The sequence below is a fragment of the Hetaerina americana genome, unplaced genomic scaffold (assembly GCF_022747635.1).
Source record: "Hetaerina americana unplaced genomic scaffold, ioHetAmer1.1.p SCAF_6, whole genome shotgun sequence".
NCBI lineage: Eukaryota > Metazoa > Arthropoda > Insecta > Odonata > Calopterygidae > Hetaerina > Hetaerina americana.
This window is the reverse complement of record NW_027287205.1, coordinates 13,296,349-13,316,468: the sequence shown is the minus strand read 5'-3', so window position 1 is coordinate 13,316,468 and position 20,120 is coordinate 13,296,349. Positions and strand designations below refer to the sequence as shown.

Here is a 20,120-nt window from a genome sequence, read left to right as displayed (position 1 = left end):
TGCAGCAGTTAAAGGGCTCATAAAGGGTCACTGGTTATGCTTGTACCCCACAGAGGTGGCTCAAATGTTCTGGTGCAGATTTATGAACACAGGTTGGATAATTTTGGGACTCATATGTTTTGCAATTCAAGGTTAAGATGGCTGATTCCTCTCAAATTATCTCTGTTAGCATTTTGTACTGACTGCGCCCAAAGAAGTTGTATGCTTGTTTGAGGGTCAATAGAGTTTTATTTTGTGAGAAATGGAAAGCCAACACATGATTCGTTAATTATTTACAAATGAAACCTGAATTGTGCTAGCTTGTCCTGAGGAAAAGTTTTGATATAAGTAATACTTTTGCAAGCCATGATTCATGACTTTGAATTTAAATATATCTGTATTTCACTCTATCTGTACTAATAAGAAAATAAAGCCCTGTCCAACTGGTTGTGGACTGCTCTTAGATTTCAAATACATGATGATATTTTCATTTTAACATGATTGAAATTATGAGAATGTACTATGTAAAAATGGCAGGATACTTCTTTTCCTGTTGAAGCGATTCATTCACTCATATTTTAAAACTCAGCTTTCCCTTCTCATGAGAAACTGACGCTGATAACGCAAGCATTAAAATGCATGCTAATTTATTTTTTTTGCCAAGTGAGTGGACGGTTTTTTTTAAACTTGTTGCAGGATGCACTGATGTGCCCCCACCCCTCAATCATGCTAGTCAATCCAGTGCCTTCGCGCTTCAAGCAAACCAAAGTTCCATCTGAAAAGAATCTCAGTAGGAGGAGAGACTCTGAAGAGAAAACTGTAAGTTGGCTTGGTTTATTCCTAATTTCTGTACTTTCATTCCTACTTTTTTTATGCTTAGGTGTCTGCTCTTCAAAATGCATCTAATAATTTATATTTTTTATATGCTGCATGCAGATTTTACATATGTGGGAACCCAAGTTGAATTGTTAGCTAAAATAACACCTGGGATTTTCCCATGTCATTTACTTCCAGTTCAAATCCGGCTAGTTTGTAAAGAAATCCTGATTACCTGCAAACGTTGCATGAGATGGGAGCTTCATCTTTGCTCATAATTATGGCAGGTATTAAATGAGGTAACCAATGAAGTTATTGTGAGATTATATCCAACATCTCCTGCATTATTCTGTCCAGCAAACTCATTTTACTTCTGCATAGACTTGTGGCTCCTCAGTTAGACAATTGAGCCGACCTGATATGGATGATGAAAATTTTTATGTCAGTTTGAGTTACTTTTAAGAATGCACAAGAATTATAAAACCAGCATCTGGTCCTACCATTGTTGCTAACTGTTTTGTGCAGTTTATGAGGGCGGTTAATAAGTACCCGTGTAAGAAATGAGGAAACCATTTTTTCCAAAAAAACATTTTTTTGATTTTTCAACACAGTCTCCTTTTAGAAAGATGCACTTCTCCTAACCTTCCGGCCATTTTTTTAACCCCTCCAAAAAATAGGATTTGTTGAACTCACCAAAATACGCCTCTGTCTCGGCGATAACTTCCTCGTTTGAGCTAAAGATTTTTTCAGGTGAATACGGGGGGTGCGGCAGCAATTCATAACGGATCAGCTTGTTGTCCACTGTGAGCAATCGCGGCACCCATCAGGCTGGCAATTTTTTCAACGCCAACTTATCATGTAACATATAAATTGCCATTCCGGTTGACATACCCACGGCCTCTGCTACTTTGCGCACTTTTGTTCGTCTATCAGTGAGAATCATGGTGTGGACTTTTTGAATGATTTCCTCGGTAACCATGTCTGCCGGGCGTCCTGGTCGCTCCTCATCAAAGACAGATGTTCGCCCATGTTTAAATTTGTTTAACAAATATCTAACTGTGGTCATAGATGGCGAAGTGTCCCCATAAACAACATCCAACTTTGCTTTTATCTCCTCGCATTTCTTCCCATCCAAAAACAAAAAGAGAATCACCGAACAATACTGCTCTTTTTCCATCTTAGCAAAAATCACGAAACACGTCTTACTCGAATGGCTGCCATATCCAAACTAACTTTTAAATCAGTCTGAAATTTGTTTCACCATCGTTTTATAGATGGCAGCACACAATGATAACATAAACATCCCTCAGGAACGCCCTTTGTCATCAAACATGGGTACTTATTGAACTGCCCTTGTAGTTTGCACCATAACTTACAAGATGCAAATGAATGCTCAATGCCATGTCTTGATTTAAGTGCACATTGAAGTATTCTCTTTTCTCTATTTCTCTATGCGCAAACTTAATAGCCTGAAATAGAGTACAGTGGAACCTCATGATATGAGCATAATCCATTCAACAATCTTTCTTGTAAAGTGAAACACTTGTTTAGTGAAACAACTTTTTGCACGTAAATTAATGTAAAATACAATAATGCCTTCTATGTGGAATATACATTGTTTAGGATTGTGGATCATGTTCACCTTTTCTTTTATGGTAGAATGAAACAACCAGGAATGAGAACTGGAATTGTAAAAGCAAAAAATAATCATAACATATTGTTAATTATTTATTATATGTACCTAATTGCTTTTCGCTAGAAAGCTGTCTAGAGGCATTTGTTTTTGCCGGCACTTCAAAATTTGTAAAAATGCATCTCAATGATTGTTAATTAAATTTATGGCACGCATCATACAGTGAAAAGGTTTCCTGTGACCTCCACATCACAATTAGCCTGATATTTTAGACTTACCATATCTTGAAGATTCATGGAGATTCTAAATGGTATCTATGGAAGGGTTTGATTTTCAGATCACCGCTCACATTTGAGCAAAATAGCAGCTGGAGACAGCCTTTCATTGCCTTGTGGTTGGGCATTCTCTTTTACTGTTATGTGCACAAATATAGGTTCACTTTGACATCATCCTGAAGAGAACTGTCTTGTCACAATTAAAAACATGTTGTCCCAGGTAACCCTCAGAATCTACCAGCTTTTTGAAGTCACCAATGAAGTTCCCTGGCTCCTTTGACTCGGAGCTTGTTGCTTCATCATGCCATGGATGATGGTTCTTCTCGTTAACTTCTCAAATGATACATGGCTCCCCTTAAATACTTGTTCAGCCATCGATGATCCTGACATCATATTAACAAAGCTGGCGGAAATCCCCTTCTAACAAATCATATTCTCGTTAATGGTGTCACATTAGAATTGCTTTTGGGGATCTTGATTGTGCGGTAGCTAACGTGTTACCTTCTCATGTAGAGGGCCTGGGTTCGAATCCCGGAGGTGGAAGATTTTTGTCAGTGGTCTCCCAATCCCTACTGGAGGTGCTTTGTGGAGGGCACTTTGAATGAGTACGGCACCCATCAGATGGGACATTAAGCTGTGGACCCCTTAGCGCCTTTCTTTAAGAGTAGGCGAATGCCGATGCCGGGTTTCTCTCTGCCCTTCATCCTTTCCCATCCATCTCTAATGGTGCAAATTAACTCAGCTGTCAGTCGCCTCCCCTAAAACTACTACTACTGGAATTGCTTTTCATTTATCCAAATGAAAAGCAACTTTTTAACATTGTTGAGAATATGTAACCTTTCCATAGATACTCTTGCCACTCTATTTGAAGCATTTCTCTCCTTAGTCTTGTCCGTTTTCTTGAAGAAAAGGACAATTGTTGGTGTTCGTACAAAATCAGCCACACTCACACCCTGGTCCCGATTTCCAATGGTTTTTACTTTTTTTCCTCTCTTATATTTATTTTCCTATGGATTTTTTGTTGGGATCATTTTTAAAACTATGCATAAACTATCATTAAACTTTGCACAAAGGAATCTCTAATAATATGCATGAACATGAGTTTGGAAAAATTTGTGATCCTAGAGATGCTAAGATGCTAGCGGAACGAGTGCTAGAGATAAACTGCAGTAGCAGGCGTGCAATGAATTTGGGATTTCTCCTCTCCTTATCACTCATTATGCAAAAAGTCACTTGTTCAGCAAGTCGTTTTCAGGAATATATGAACTCATAATGTGAATTACTCGCTGTGGGAGGTGCTCATTAAGCAAGGTTCCACTGTAATTAATATAGCCTTACTAACTTAAATAGCCTATAACTTATTACTTGTTAGATTTTTACAGGTTGTGTGAAAAAATGTAGGTTGTGTGAAAAAATTTGATCCATTGGACAGAATAAGACACTAGCCTCAAATAAAAAGAGACGTTTCAGGCGTGATATGGTGGAATATCATGATAAATTAAAAATAGCAATTTTCCACAAAAATAAAATTTAATGCAACCGGTTTCAATGTAACTACATCATCATCCGGTCTTTCAATGTTACTACATCATCATCACCTGATGATGTAGTAGTAACATTGAAACCGGTTGCATTAAATTTTATTTTTGTGGAAAATTGCTATTTTTAATTTACTAGCCTCAAAGTTTTAAATATGGCTAGGGAAGAGAAGAATTTGCTGAGGGGAAATCTAAAAAAAGGCAGGAAAGCTAGGTGGAGGAAGTATTGAATGTTAGTCGACTGTTTGAAGGGCATGGTGGAAGTGAGAATGGGGCTGGAGGAAGGGAGAGGATAGTATTTTTAGACAGTATGAAGGCAGTTAGAATTGATGGTAAGATTAAGAAGGAAATAATATCGGGAAAAATAAAGAAGTTCTCATGATATCTAGAGGATAATAGTCATTATGGGTCAACCTAAAATCTACCTCTACCAGGTAGAATATCTCAAATGAATGAAGTCAATGAATCAAATTTCCATGGGCCCTCTTTCCACTTACATGAATGGATGATTGTGAGTATGTATAGTCCGAGGAAGAATTGAAAAAAGTTTAATCAGCCTCTACATCATCTCCAGTCATCCATAACGTATATCTGCCCTGGACAAAGTTTGGGTTACATTTAGCATTATTACTAAATGTTGAATACCTTCCTGCAGGAAGAAAGGCATGGACTCAACCGACCTGACTCCGCTGGGGGATTTCAGCACCAAGTTGGTTTTCTCCACCCTTTTGAAGATGGCCTCCTGGTGGCTCACTGGAAAGGACCTAATGGCTCCATTCTGGTACTTGATCCAGAGGATACAGGAGTTATTGCCTCTGTTAAAACTGGTACTGGAGGCCTACGATCAATCATCTCTGTTGCGGTGACGCCAGCTCTCCCCACCATGGAACAGAGCCATTCCAACGAGGATTCTGATTCATTGGAGAAGGGACCAGAGATCTTCGTGCTGGAAGGGGGAAGGAGTCTAATAAGGATTTCCAACCTTCCAGATTACCACTATTCCAAAGGTAAATCAGGTTCCTGTGCACCATGGGCATTGCATTAATTAGCCGTGGAAAATTGTTCTTTTTTCACCATTCATTGCTTTTAGTACCTTATCATGAATTAGTAAATAAATAAATGAGCATTTATACAATTGTGAAAAAGTAAATATTTAAGGATTTAATAATTATCAATACAGAATACCAGGTATGTTTCATCACTCTCTAATGTGTATATACCTGTATATATATTTATTAAAAATTTTCATTGTCAGCAAATATTTCAATTGATAAGCTATTTCATAGTTTAAACTATGGTGAAAATACACAAATGCTGTACCATTCACTTGAGTATGATCAGAAAGATAAAGTGGTTGTTAGTTGTATTGCTGAATAAACATCATAAATGTTTTATGCGTATAAGTACTCATTACATTATAGTATAATATTAACAAGGATAACTTTGCAATATTTATTTTCAATTAACATTCATCCGCATGCTATAAGTATTGTGGTAATGACAATTGATGACTATGGCTGTAGTATTCAGGTATATTAAGCAATAACCCCAGTGCCCTGTGGAATACATTCTATGCATATATGAACAGTTGCAAGTAGGTATGAAACACTATTACATGTTATTTTGATACTGTTTTAGTATTTACCTTGTTCAATACAATAAAATATCATGGAGAATCATAGAAATGTTTCAGATCAAGGAAAGAATCCCTATGTTGAGTAGCAGGAAGAGGGGAGTTAAGAAAAAAAAACTGCTTCTTGAGGGATCTTTTCCAGGGTGGCTCAAATTATCTCTCCATCAGAGGGATGAGGGAAAAGCAGACTTCACCAAATACTTTTGTTTAACAAATACATATGATAGTATTACTACTGGTAACTTCCATAACCAACCATTACTCGCCGGCCAGTTCTCTGTTTGACAATTTTTTTTGCCTCATCTTGAATGCCAGTGCCATAAAAATTCTTACACCACTTGACCACTTCTGCATGTGCCTCATGGGTAATTTCTTCCAGCCTTTCATCTTCTTGGTCTTTTCTTAACCTGCCCATCAGTTTTCTGGGCGATCATGAATAATTGAGGGCAAATCTGATCATATTCTCCTTTTTCAGATCTGGCACAGTCAGTTTATCTATGTTAAAGTCACAATTTTGATCCCAACATTGAATTTCCCAAGAATTTGCACCTTTTCCACATAACAAAAAAGTCAGGAGTAATCAAAAATTAAACTTCTGTACCCCACCATCATTCATAATCATAGTGAATTGTCTCATGAACTCATTTTGTTTATGTCTTGGCCCCTTCTGAAAACTTTCAGCTGGATTGGAAGAGCCAGAAGAGAGCATTGGCTCAAGCATGCGCTCTCTCTTTGCTTCGACAATATTCCCACCATCGCTGATCCCCTCCCCTGCTCCACTGCTCAAAGATTTGACTGCGAGTTTCCTCGAGCTCACCACAGGACCTGGGGTCAGCCACCTAAAGGTGGACAGGGAGGGAGAGAGCTCCTCTTCCAGCAGAGGAGATGCGGGGTCTTCAATGGAAGCAGCTGCAGCCAACCCACCTTCACCTCAGGTACATGCATCCCCATGGTGACTATGCCTTTTCTCTCATTCCAGAGCACAAAGAAGCATTCCATCGGTAAATATAGGGGGACCCAAAAATAACAGGAATGTTGTTATAGATTCTTTAGTTCTCAATATATTTACATTAAATTTTGTTCACCTTCAAAGTATTCCCCATCGACCACAATGCACTTCTCCAAACGATGCTTCCATTGTTCAAAACATTTCTGAAATTCATTTATCGGGATGTTCTTTAGGCCTTCTAGCAATTTTTGTTTTACCTCCTCCACAGTGTCAAAACGCTTTCTTTACATGCCCCTTTTGAGTCTGGGGAACGAAGAGAAGTCACAGGGAGCTAAAATTGATGGTGTTACTTTGAAAACACTATTAAGGAAGGTAATGGGAAATCACCTCATTTAATTTTTGCGTAAAAGAAAGAGTATGGTAAAATAACGATTATCTTGATTAAATCCTAAGAGAGCATGAGGACCCATCTGGACATACCTCCCTGTTGATCCCTATCTCTCATTACAATAGGTCCAAGGGGTAATGTATCCCAGGGAGAAGGGGCCGAAGCATTTGGGCGTCATTATGGCTGATGAAGCTGTGGAAGTCCCACCAGTTTTGGACATGCCTTTTGAGGAGATTCCTGCCCTCCACATCAGCAGCGTTGACGGTGCAGCAGCAAGCTCAGGTGATGCTGGGAGAGGCATGGGTGCTGAGGCACCAGTCTTGAGCTCCGGTGTGTTTGAGGAGATCCTGTACAAGCCAAAGAAGAGGAAGAAGAAGAAGAAGAAATCATCAACGTCAGCGCCTGTGATTATTGAACCAGGTGAGCCCTTGGGCGGGGCACAAACTGGCCATGGTCAAGTCCAGTGCTTGGTGGCATAATGCTGTATGTTAGAGATAATATAACAGCTGCATGGGAATTTTTAATTTAAAATGGTAAATCAGGTTAATTAATTACTCACTGGTCATTTCAACAACAAATTTAAGTATTCAGTGGACAAATACCCAGTTTTTCTCCTTTTTTCATGCAGCACTACAATTGGGTTGGGGTAATCTCAAGCCGACCCCTGACCCTGAAGGGGAGTTGGCTGGGAGTTCCCTGGCCTCAAAACACATATGTGTGTATGAGACCTTTGTTAATTTTATGGATGAGAAATTTTACTAATTTACATTGGGATTATTGATAGTGATGATTTTTGTTACCTTCGTGTATGATATTCCATTAAATCTGAACTTACCCAAAGTCACTTGATATTCCATGTACATATTGCTAAATTTTGTGGATGTGGATTAAGCAATGAGTTATGTCAATATCATTAGGAAACAATTTTGCCTAATGGTGGCTGACAATAGGGGATTATGGCAATTGGCTAAAGGAAACATGGTGGGAAGAGGGATTCGAGAATGTGGATTTTACAGTGGTTGGGCAAAATGGGTGCATTGTAGAGGAAGGTGAAGGGACTTTTGGGATGTAAGAAAAGAAATTCCATTTACACTATAAGCTATGCAATTAATAAAATATTGATTGCAGGAAAATAAGTTCTGACAAGATGAAAAGAATATATAGAAGAACTATCATGATAAAAATAATACGACAGGTAATTTGGTTATGGAAAGTAAACATTTCAGATAATGATAGCTTAGGACCCAGAGAAGGACATGACTGCTAGATGTAAATTAATGAAAAGGAAAATAAAAGAAATACATTCAAAGAAGGCTGTGGGAATAGATGACATTCCTGTGGAAATAAAAAAAATTGGGAAAAGAAGAGTTTTATGGGCTAATTCCTAGTATTGTGAGGGAGGAATTTGGCTGGAAAACTTGGGAAAGATCAATATTAATAACATGCCCGAAAAGGGTTAAGCAGCAGTATGTGAGAAGTATAGAACTATAAGTTTGATTTCATTCATGGCAAAGAAAGTATATAAGATCGTCAGCTTAAGGATGGAGAATGGCAAATGATTACTTAGAAGAAGATCAGTCTGGGACTAGAATGGATGTCCCCATATAATGATATAGCAGTAATGACATCACTTGTATAGTGGTACATAAGAGTATAATCAGGATGTATTTATATGTCTTGTGGATTTTGAGAGAGCATTCAACAGAGTAAACTGGTAACAATCAGTGAACATTTTGCAGATGATAGGAATAGAATGTAGAGAAATATGACTTATCCAGAAAATGTCTCTAAGTGTGCGAGTGGTTAGCGAATGGGAGTGAGAATAGGCAGCATTAAGAAGGGGTTAAAAGAGATGTGTGCATTATTGCCTGTGCTTTTCAATAAATATGCAGATGAATAGAGAGAGAGAAATGGGGAGAGGTAGAAGGTGGAGTGAAGGTAGATGGAACTCTTCAACTCTGTGAGATTTGCAGATGATCTAGTGTTAGTTCAAGATCAGATCAAGGATTACAATCATTACTTAGTGAATTGCAAAATCAGTGTAATCGGTATTGTATGTGAATTTATATTATAAAAATGAACTTAATGAGATTCTCAGTGAATAGGAAGTCTAAGATAAACATTGAAGTACCGGGGCATTTACAGGTAAAACAGCTCACCTATTTGGGAAGAAAGAGGGTTGACAGAGTGATGGGGTAGCGAAAGAAGCATTGTGGTCAGTGAAGAAGGATTTACAAAGAGGCAGGAGTTGTTATTAAGCACTTTGAGCAAAGATGTAAAGAAAAGACCAGTGAAAACTTGAATATGGGGCATATTTAGGTATGGATCAGAAACTTGGGCATCGAGGCAGGAGGATAAGTGTAGATAGAGACCTCTGAGATATGTGTGTGATGGAGAAGGAAAAAATAAAATGAATGGAAAGGAAAATAATTGATCGAATTCTAGGCATGTTAGCATTAGAGAGTTTGTTGGGAGAAATTTGGTGAAGGAAGGTTGGGTGGATGCAGGTGATGCTGAGAGATGATTAGTTGCAGAAGACGTTAATCAAGGGGATAATGCTGGGTAAGTGGGGTAAAGGGAGAAAAAGAATAAGTATTTTGAATGGAATTAATGGTGGTTGAAACTATGCGGAGCTAAAGAATGAGTTATTGTAATATGGGGTTTAAGGATATTTTGCATAATGTTATTAAGGTCTTGGGAGTAGAGAGGTGTGCAGTGCCAGAGCCCATGATAAACCTACCCTGAGCTGGAAGACTTGTACTAATATATGGATCATTCCATAATTCCTTAGATAACTCTAGAGATGGTGCTAACGGTATCGAAATATGTTTGCTTGTAGTAAGCCTAATTAATAAGTGGACTGCTGTTAAAGTTTCATCAATATCCATCTCTTGGTTTCATTGTGATAGTTGATTGAGGCAATTAACTTTTATTTATTTAGAAAAGCGGAAAGAAATGAGTTTCATATGATGATTAAACTATTGTATCTAATAACACTGAAAGAGAGCAAAGCAAAGTTGGATGGAGTTTATGGCACTTCTGCTCCTGTGTTTGCACCCGTTTTTACATTTGGGTGAATGAGTTTAGATGTGGCCTTGCCCACAAATGATGAACATCAATCGGGATGTCCAGTGGAAGTGACTTGCTCAAAATCGATTAAAACAATCCTTGATATTGTTTGAACAATCAGTGAATCAAATTTAAGGAAATTGTTGAGGCCACAGGCATATCACAAGGTATAGTGTTTTCAATTTTGTACAAAAAATTTGGAGAGGATGGCAGATTATGTTAAATAATGAAAAGAAACATCTACCCAAAATAATTTGCTTTTATATATTTTTCTTTTGGCTTATATAAAGACCCATACAATACCAACAAGCTGATGATATTATTAACCTGTGCAAGAGACATCAATCAGGTGTTTGCTTTAACGTTTTTCTCAAGTAAGCTTGTTAATCTAATAAATGTCCTCTGTGTGTTTTTGTTTTTCTTCAGAAGGTAGCAGCACCCGTTCCACGGCATCCGAGGAGGACACATCACAGAAGGTGTCCAGGGATGGGCTTGAAGAAGGGGAGGGTGTGGGGGCTGTGGGTGGTCAGATTACCCAGGAGGGGGAACCATCAAGGGAGGGAAGGGTGCCGCGGAGGCTGCCACTCTCGGAGGCCATGGTTAGGAGTAGGTGGTCACAGGAGGTGATTGCCTCCAACTTGAGCCCCCGCTCATCCGTGGTGGAGGAGGGTCAAGTGGGCCGAGTGGAGATGTGGCTGCCTTCAATGCCCCTTGCCCCTGACCTTAGGAGTCCTACCTCTATACAGCAGGATGTAGAGAGCAAGGAGGAGCTCCTGGCTAAGCTGCTTGACCTGAAGCCAATTTCCTCTCAGCCAGTGCCCAAGGTAAGGAGAGGCCCTCTGCTCAATCGAGATAGGGCAGCAAGTCCACTGTACATTGGGCGGGAATCGAACCCGCCACCCTTGGGTTGCCAGATGAGGATGTTACTCTGCCAACACCAGGGCAAGCAAATCAATGCAAATACAATCTATAATCATGCGCACACCTAACCGATAGTCTGAACTCAACACTCCACGCACTGGTTGCACATTGTCGTCGATTCTTGATGATGACGCTCTCCACCACACTCCCTCGGCCATCTTTAAAGAGCTCGTGCCACTTAAAACAGCAGTTTGTGACATGCTTTCATCTGTGAACACTTGGCAAATCATGCTGAACATCTTCGTCCCCGATTTTCCCAGTCCACAAAATTTGATGGAATACCACTGTTCAATCGTTCACTGCATTTTGTGCCTGTACCAAGTCACTCGACAGGGATGCACTGAAAGCACAATCAAGCACAGGCGATTGGTGCTTAGTGCTTGCTGAAGGTCAGACCCCGCACCACCAAGCCTGTGTGATACCAGTGCATTGCGACGTACAGTCACGTCAGAAAAATATCGTCACTGATACTTTTTATACAACCCTTGTATTGATATGACCTAGGTTTCGGGGTGGATACATCACTATCAGGTGAGAGGTGGACCCTTAAGAGTGCTCTTTTACGTATAGTGTTATGGATGAGGCTGAGTTAGAGTGGGTGGATGAGGATAGTGGGCATGGCCACTGAAAAGATCACTGGAGGGGAGGGGGAAGAGGGGGTGGAGGAGCATTAACAAAAAACAATTGCGGACAAGAGAATAAGCTTGTAAAAAGGCATTAACTTAGGGATTCCTGTTCTATATTTCCTTCTCAGTGTGAATCATAGGGCCTGCCAAAAATGGAACATGTTATTCAACAGAGGACAACTAAGTATCTGAACCAGTAGAGTGCCATCTTAATATTGTGGTTCTCAAAACTGGAGATTTCCTCTTCATTTTGATTCAACATTTCTGCTAATGTCAAGAGAATGGAGATGATCTAATATGAATGATGATACAGAAGGTTTAAAATGTTGGCTATTTTCTACGAGCCATAAAGACAGGAACTCAGCACATTGTTTTCTCCATATTAGCTGGCATTGTTGTGGACATCTGGTCTGCAATTTCTTTGTTGATCTCCATCCGCAACCCCTTAAACTTTCCTCCCCCTGGCCCTCCAATCTTTTCAGTGGCCACACCCACTATCCTCTCCCCTTCCCGTCCTCTCTTTACCCCACTCCCATTCAACTATGTGTTTAAGTTCACACTTGTTCATTTATCACTTTTATAATGATGTATCAATAATGAAAGTTAAGTCATATTTTAAATACTGGACAATTGCAAGGATGAGTGTGATTTTAAAAGTTGTCAACCTGATGATGAAAATGATGTTTTATTTTTCAAGATACTATAGCCTTTAATATTAATGCATTTCATTGAGTGGTGTTCCAGTGCCACTATCCTGTCTCTGTAAATTTCTTCTGGAAGTGCTGCAAAGTATTCGTCTCCAGCCACAATCGCTTCTTGATTGGACAAAAGACGTTTGACCAGCGGGGAAACTTTTGAGTTTTTGGAAGAGGTGGAAGTCTGAGGGAACCTAGTCAGGGGAATAGGGTGAATGTTCCTGCACTTCATAGTGCAAATCCCTCTAATTTCCCATTGCCTAGACACTTCTGTGGGCAGGTGCATTTTCCTGATAGAAAATGGTTTTTTCGTCTGCTTTCACTGATGTCAGTGCTTGATTTCATTAAAAGGTTAGAAGAGTACTAAATTTCCCAGCCCATTAGAGTCATGTTTATTACTCCTAAAAGTGCTTTAAAATCAGCTTGTGTTTTATGGGCTAGGGGTGTATGGGTATAACTTCGACCTATAAGCACAAGCTGATTTGCCGAAAAAATGCTTACTTTTAAGTATTTTTTCCTTTTTAGGCATAGAAAATGGTTGCCTTGATTACAAATTTTAATGATATCAATGTTTTGAGTCAGTAGTAAGAGACAGAGATTTAACATTTCGTTGAAAGTACCTCCTAAAGAAATTCCTGAATCAAGCCTAAATTTATAAAATTCATTTCATTTAGTTTCATCTCTCATGTGGTGCTGCTGCAAAATTTATTTTGTGTTGGGCTAATGGGGGATGTCATCCCTCTGCTAATACATATGTACAATGTATCTCTTCCAATAAAATGGGAGTCTAAAGGGATTCAACCCTAATTAGTGCGAGTGTTGTAAGGCCATAGAAAATTGTTGCTTTTAATTAAAATTTCGATAATATCAAAACAAAAACTGAAACTGAGCATCAAATAAAAATTTAAAGTGATAATATCCTCATAGGATCCTATGAGGGAATATTGTTGTACAGTATAGCAATTAAACTTGAATTCGTTAAATTACACTTCAGAACTCGGAAACAAGGCAGCTGGCAATTAAAAGCATTTTGGCCTGGTGATGTAGAATTTCTGGGATTCCACAATAAATAAACTTTGACACATGTGTAGCTGGCTATTTTTTAGTGTAACAATACCATTTTCTTTGTATCAAAAAGTGTAAGCATCAAAATACTTTGATCCTTTTCTATCTCATCAAGTATTTTTTGTAAATTCTAACCTGAAAAATCAGGGTGCATCTTTGGGGCAGGGAAATACAGTACTCCCCAGTTATTGTTTTACCTTTGTCAAGATAGTTGATCAACATAACTCCTGGCCAATCCCAAAAAACCGATGCCATCAGCTCTCCTTCCAATGGCACTGTCTCCTTTTTCCGATCAGAGTAACTGGCCTTTATCCCCTGCATGGATTGTTGTTCTGATTGTGATATATGATGATGAATCCATGTTTCATCCATTGCCACATATCAATGCAAAAAATCACTCTTGTTTTTTGTAAAGCATTCTTTGAAAAGTGTCATCCAATTGCATTTTGAATCTGTAGTGAGTACACGTCATACGCATCTCACACAAAGCTTTGTCATTTGCAATTTTTCATGCTAAATGGAAGCCATGCATCATTTTGATATCCCTAAAGTATTAGCAATTTCACATACCTTCATATGCCGATCTTCCAAAATCATATCATGCACTTTTTTAATGATTTCCGCTGTGGTTGCACTTTACGGACATTCTGCTCAGGGATCATCTTTGATTTTTTCGGCCATATTTAAACTCAGCTTCCCATTTCTTTGCCCTAGAATTTGAAAGAGAAGTCTCCATACACACTTACAATCCTTGCATGAATTGCGGTCGGCATTAAACCTTATACAAAGAATTTCACACTGCTCTGTACTCAGTTTTTTTCCATTTCTAACAATGCACACTGTAAGTCTTTCTAAGGACTGCCTACAGCGAACTGCTGGATGGAATGGCTTGGCGTTGGTATCTACTCATGGTTGTGCAAACATAAGAGGAAAAAATAATCATGCGAGTAGTGATGCTATGGGCGTGGCCGAGAAATTTTCATACCCACTCGTATATTAAATCAGATGCTCTAGGGGAACACTTATGTTTCGCCTTTGAGTGTGATGGAATAAAGAAATGTGCATCAATCTTAAATCATGTATTAAATATTCTTTCATCTCTTGATCAACTCATTTCTCTTCTTCACAAATGGCGGTGGTTAAGTGAAGCTCAGAAAAGAAATACATCCTTCATTTAAGCAGCTGAAGGAACATTTCTATGTGCCTTATTCTTTGTTCCAAGTGGTGTTTATTCTAAATATTTGCACTATTTTCTTAAAAATTGTGCATTATTTCCTTTTGAAATGTTGTATTCTTATTTCAATGCCCCAAATAGACGATATAGAAATGTGATATATTCATATATTATTAGCGATATTATTTTAACAGTATTACTTTGAGAAATAAATATATTCATGAAGACTGTTTTTGACTCCAATGGTAAGAAGCCATTTACTCATTCTCACAATGGACTGAGTATGATCACTACAGTGGAAATTGGTGCATGGTCCTTGGGATGAAATTCTTGCTACTCTTTACAGAGAGTATTAATTCGTTTCTTGATGAGACTAATGGCAATGACAATAATCATGACTTGGTTGGGCAAGTGCAAAAGTCTCCATGCTGTAATTGTCTGCAATGAATCTTTTTCTATCTGTGTATTGTTATCACGTATAGTTTTCATGCTAGGTCTTAATATTAAGGCTGATGCAAGTTTTAATACACCCTGCAGCATAAAAAATTTGAATCCTATTAAAAATGCCTGTATATGTGGTAGGTAAATATGTTTACCATTACTTGGTCTCTTTTTAGATAGTTTTAAAGGTTTGGGTCTATTCACATGATGTATATGGCCTCTTCAGCATTTCTTGAATGGTTGCCCAGATAATCTGTGATATTGTTTTAGGAATTCAGGATAGTAATGAAATATTTAAGCTCAATATAACATACACATATTCGGCTTAATATAAATTTATTCCTGAAGAAACCAGAAACTCTTGAACGTGATATGTAATTGTAATAGTGAGACATGAAAGGTAATTCTGTACATGAATTTCATGTCATAATCAAATGGCATTCTTAGCAGTTAGCACGAGAGACTCTGTCATCTAAATATCTCTCACTTTCATGAAATGTACCTCTTTATGGTAATCACCAGTTTGTTGGACATTTATCATGTTTATGTCTGATATGATGGGCCAGGGTATTATAACTTAAATCATTAGTCCATTTAACAATTTATATCCCTGTTATCAATTGTCCATTTCATATCTATCATATCTTTGCTCTGCCTCCTAGATATTAATGCTTATATAACTCATACATTTCTAAACACCTTCACACTAAAAAGATAAGCATAAAGTAATAGTGTATGATAGAAAATACCATGATGAATGGTTACTTTTTATATTTGTGTTGACTTCTCGGATCATAGTTAAAATTCTGTAATGTCATGCCATAATTAGATATGAATTTAGGTGAAAAGTGCATGTGTGAAATGCTTGAGATTAGTATAGAATTTAGTGACATGTAATGTTTTCTACTCAACATTAGTGAAAGGTGATTAGTTGAACTAGGCTTTCTGATACAAATTCCCAAGGACTTTAAAGTTGCTGTCTAGACAGGTATTGCTCTCCTTACCATATATTTTTTTTGGAATATGATGGATTTATTAAGGGTCGGGGAAGTAGGCAGTGATAAAGTTGAGAGTATCGTGATGTGTTTTGGTTTGAGGAATGTATTTAGAATTGTAGGGTAAGATTTTACTCTTGAGGAATTTGTTGATGTGTGGGGTACCAACCTTTGCTAAGGCAGTGGTAGAGGCTGCCTTTATATAGCTGTAGGGACGGGCCGTTACTACGTATTCAGTGGCTATAAATGGGGAGGGAAAGTGTTGTGGAGTGTTTGGTGTGGGATGGATGACAGCTGAGGAGATTCTTAAATGGTAGCTTCAATAGTGTTGTTCATGGTTTGCTGCTTTTTAGTGGACCAAAGTGGTAAATGTATTATTTAAGAGGAAGATGTAGTTGTCTAAGAACGTTGAGCCAATTGATATATTGCCATTGCAAGTAGTTTTGCTGGGATGTACTACAATAATAGCAAAGAGGTTTGCAAGGTTGAAATATGCTTGCAAAATTTCTCGTCCTTATTAAAAAATCTCAAAATTTCAGAAATTTTAGAGCCTCCTCCAAGGACACCTAAGTACTCTGCCAAATATATGAACAGCCCTGTGTAATGAAATGAGCAAATTTCCTAGGAAACCATTGGTAATAAATATCTTCTTGTAGATTTCGGGCTCCAAAAGCTTTAAAAATGCAGTAGGTTGGGTAAGTGTCTGTACCTTTCATGTGCAGGTGTTCCACAGTGAGAGGGGTATACTTGCCAAAAGATCTTGTACTTTCCTGGTATATCTGTTGAGTGAAATCCTCTTAGGTCTTCCACTGGGTTTATTTTGTATACTATAAATAATATCGATACCATAACATTTGTTGAACACAAAGTTCTGAGAGATTATGAAATTTGCCCATCAAAATTCATATAAGTGTTTATCTATTTTCAAAGAAGGCACCAACCTTCTTATGATGGGAGTAAATGTAAAATGGCATGTTTCACAGCATTTCTCTTAATGGCTATATTCCAATTAACTAAATCCTGTTTTGAATTAGTACAGGAGGGCATGCCTGTATCTGAAATCAACCTTAGAGTTGGTGATATCTCCCCACAGCCACTAATAAAGGTTTAGCATTTGGTTGATTTTTAAGGTGGTTTCCATAGAAACTAATTGTTATGATCCAGAAAGGTTGTCTTTTGGTGTCAGGCATTACACAAGCATAACATCCCAATGATAAGGTGTCCTCTGGCACTGTTTTTATTTGCTTTTGTGTAAAATGTGAAGCATTCAGAATTTGTTTTTGTGTCGGAGTTGTGGTCAGTTTATTTGTTGGCATACTAATTTGAGTAATTGAGAGAATGTGAAAGACAAGGAGGATCATAAAGGAAAAATGCATTCTGTCTTAGGGAAGTATTTCACATAGACTTCAATGCTAAGGGTTCCACTAATTTTTCCTTTCCAAAATGGACCTGTAATTTATCAAAGCTGAGATATAGGGAGATGGCAGGATTTCAAGCTAAGTGAGTGGGTACTGAATAGTATGGTTTTCATATCAGCATTAGCTTTATCACCCAGGAATTTGCTAATTCTGCATGATACACAAGCTTTCACTGCTTGTATTCTTTTATCTCCAAAGAAAGTGTTTTTTTAGAATATCATTTTGCAATCCTTCAGCTAATCAGGATTCATATGGTTTCTCTCAATATTTTATAGCTTTACATTCACAATTCACCTACTTTTTTTATAACAAATCATTTTTTCTCCTCTCTGTGCAACCTGCTTAACTCTGTGCGAAAAAATGAAAGTTCTCGTGAATCGTACAAGAAAACAATTATTAGGGTCTGCCCAAAACCTACATGTAATAAATAGAATATCTTGAATCTCATCTTGTAAAGGGTAGTCAGTTTGCTTAGCTTAGAGATATTTTGAACCAAAATAGAAAGTTCATTTCCAGTCAGTCAGGAAAGTGCAGCCTTTGTAAAGTGCTGCCTAGCTGAATTCTAAGCTTGAAACTAGCTCAATTCCTAATAGGATACAAATGGCTGTACATGTTTTATGCTCCTTGGTGACATAATGTGTGTTATCTACCCATGGAAGCTGTGGAAAAAGAAATGTTGAAGTTTGATTCAAACTAATTAGCCTAAAATGTCCTTATAAATTGAACATAAAAATAAAATTAACTATTATAATGTCTTAAGCGTTTTAGTTAACTTTCATTGTGGGAAGAGAGACAATAATAATTGGTCTGCCTAGTCCTTTACCTTAAACCATGATAGTAAATTTATTTTTCCTTGTAAGTAATTGAACTGACTAAATTTTGTAGCATACTAGGTTATTTATGATCAAATTCACTGACTTTCAGCTGTTGGAACAAATTCACTTTTCTGGCTTTCTTGTGATTGGCTTCCTGATGCAAGTGCAGTATGAGGAAATACAACTGGAGCAATCATATCTCTATAGATTCATAATGTTGGGGGTGGTGACTTTGAAATGCCGAATGTCTTCGCAAGACACAATTTTATAGCTTTTATGTTGCTGGGAGGGAAAAAGTGTGAAATTTAAAATAGAAATTGAGCAAAATTTCAAATTCATATTAAGTCATTTGAGTACGTTAAGGCTAAAATTCTTTAAAAGTGGGCAGGATTGTGCGCAAATATGTTGGAAATGTTTGTGGCCATACACTCAGCAATGATTGTGACCCAACACTGCAATGTTAACTTAACTCTTGTTGTCTTGCATAATGTGTTGTATTCTTCTTGTCTAATTCTTTTGGGTTATGAAAGAAAGAAAAGAAATTATTTAGTGGTATTTGGAGATGCTGGTGGAGGTTCTTGAGAATTTTTGGCAGGCCCAATTGGGAGAAAAGTTATGGCCTAATTTGAGCCTAGTCATAAAGATCTCTTAGTGATTTAGTGAATCATTCTGAGGTCCATCAAAATCCAAATAACCCATCTCTTTCAGAATAGCCAAAGCCTGATTACAAATAACAATGGAGCTGTTAAGGATATGGGTAAAGCCTGACTCAAAGCTCATTTGTGGCCAAAGTAAGTTGTGGATTGAAGTTTTTTCCAGTAATAGCAGTCGTTGCATGCTGTAATTTGCTTGATAGTGTTGTTCTATCCTCCTATTGCATGGCCTAGCCCCTTTAAGGAATGTCATCACTGCGGGGGAAGCTATTTAAACCAAATAGTGTGTGCTTTAGTATATTGGTTGGCTTTTTTTTCCTGCCTTTCACCGTATATTTTTTCTCTGAGCTTTTAGTGTTACAATCTTTCAATGAGCTAGTGCATTTCAATATATTAATGGGCACACATTGGATTCATTGTTGATGATTTTTCTTAGCTAAAGAAATGCATCAGTGTTGAAATGGATTGCTTGTGACATCCCTCTACTCCACAAACTTACTGCTCTAATGTTGTAATTGCGTGTTTTTTCAATATGTTCGAAAGTTTTGTTTAAAAATATTATTTTTATTATTTACACAATTACGTTGCAATTAGGCAAATTTCCTGGTGGCAACGGTCAGGTTGGGTCAAAGATAACTCTACAATGAAAATTATATACGAACACATAAAAACAGAAGAGATAAAATATTTTTACATAATGACACTTCCACATCACATACAAACAAACTTCCACATCACATACAATATGCCGTCCACATCACATACAAACAATATTTTCATGACTACAATGAAGTTTATTACCCAGTGGCTGCTTTACATTTCAACTTAAAACTTCTAAAATTGGATGGAAAGGGCTCAAACAAACCTCCAGGCAGCTGGTTCCAATCAATTATGGTTCTATTTAAAAAAGAGTATTTTTTCTTATTTGTTTTTTGAGTCCTTATTTTTATTTTGAGGCTATGGTCGTTTTTTCCCTTAAAGTTAGGCTTTTCTATCCCTTTCCGTAAATCTTCCCACGCTTCGTCCTTTTTAACAAT

General features: G+C 37.7%; 1 protein-coding gene across 1 annotated transcript in view; it reads left to right on the top strand.

Annotated features, from left to right (window-relative positions):
• The window catches only part of LOC139695248 (WD repeat-containing protein CG11141), a 40,749-nt gene that overhangs the window by 9,860 nt on the left and 10,769 nt on the right, over nt 1-20,120 (top strand). The window contains exons 6-10 of the mRNA XM_071593935.1: nt 676-798; nt 4,897-5,248; nt 6,556-6,809; nt 7,337-7,631; nt 10,707-11,104. Coding sequence (XP_071450036.1) covers nt 676-798; nt 4,897-5,248; nt 6,556-6,809; nt 7,337-7,631; nt 10,707-11,104 — 1,422 coding nt within the window. The remainder of the gene's footprint in view (nt 1-675; nt 799-4,896; nt 5,249-6,555; nt 6,810-7,336; nt 7,632-10,706; nt 11,105-20,120) is intronic.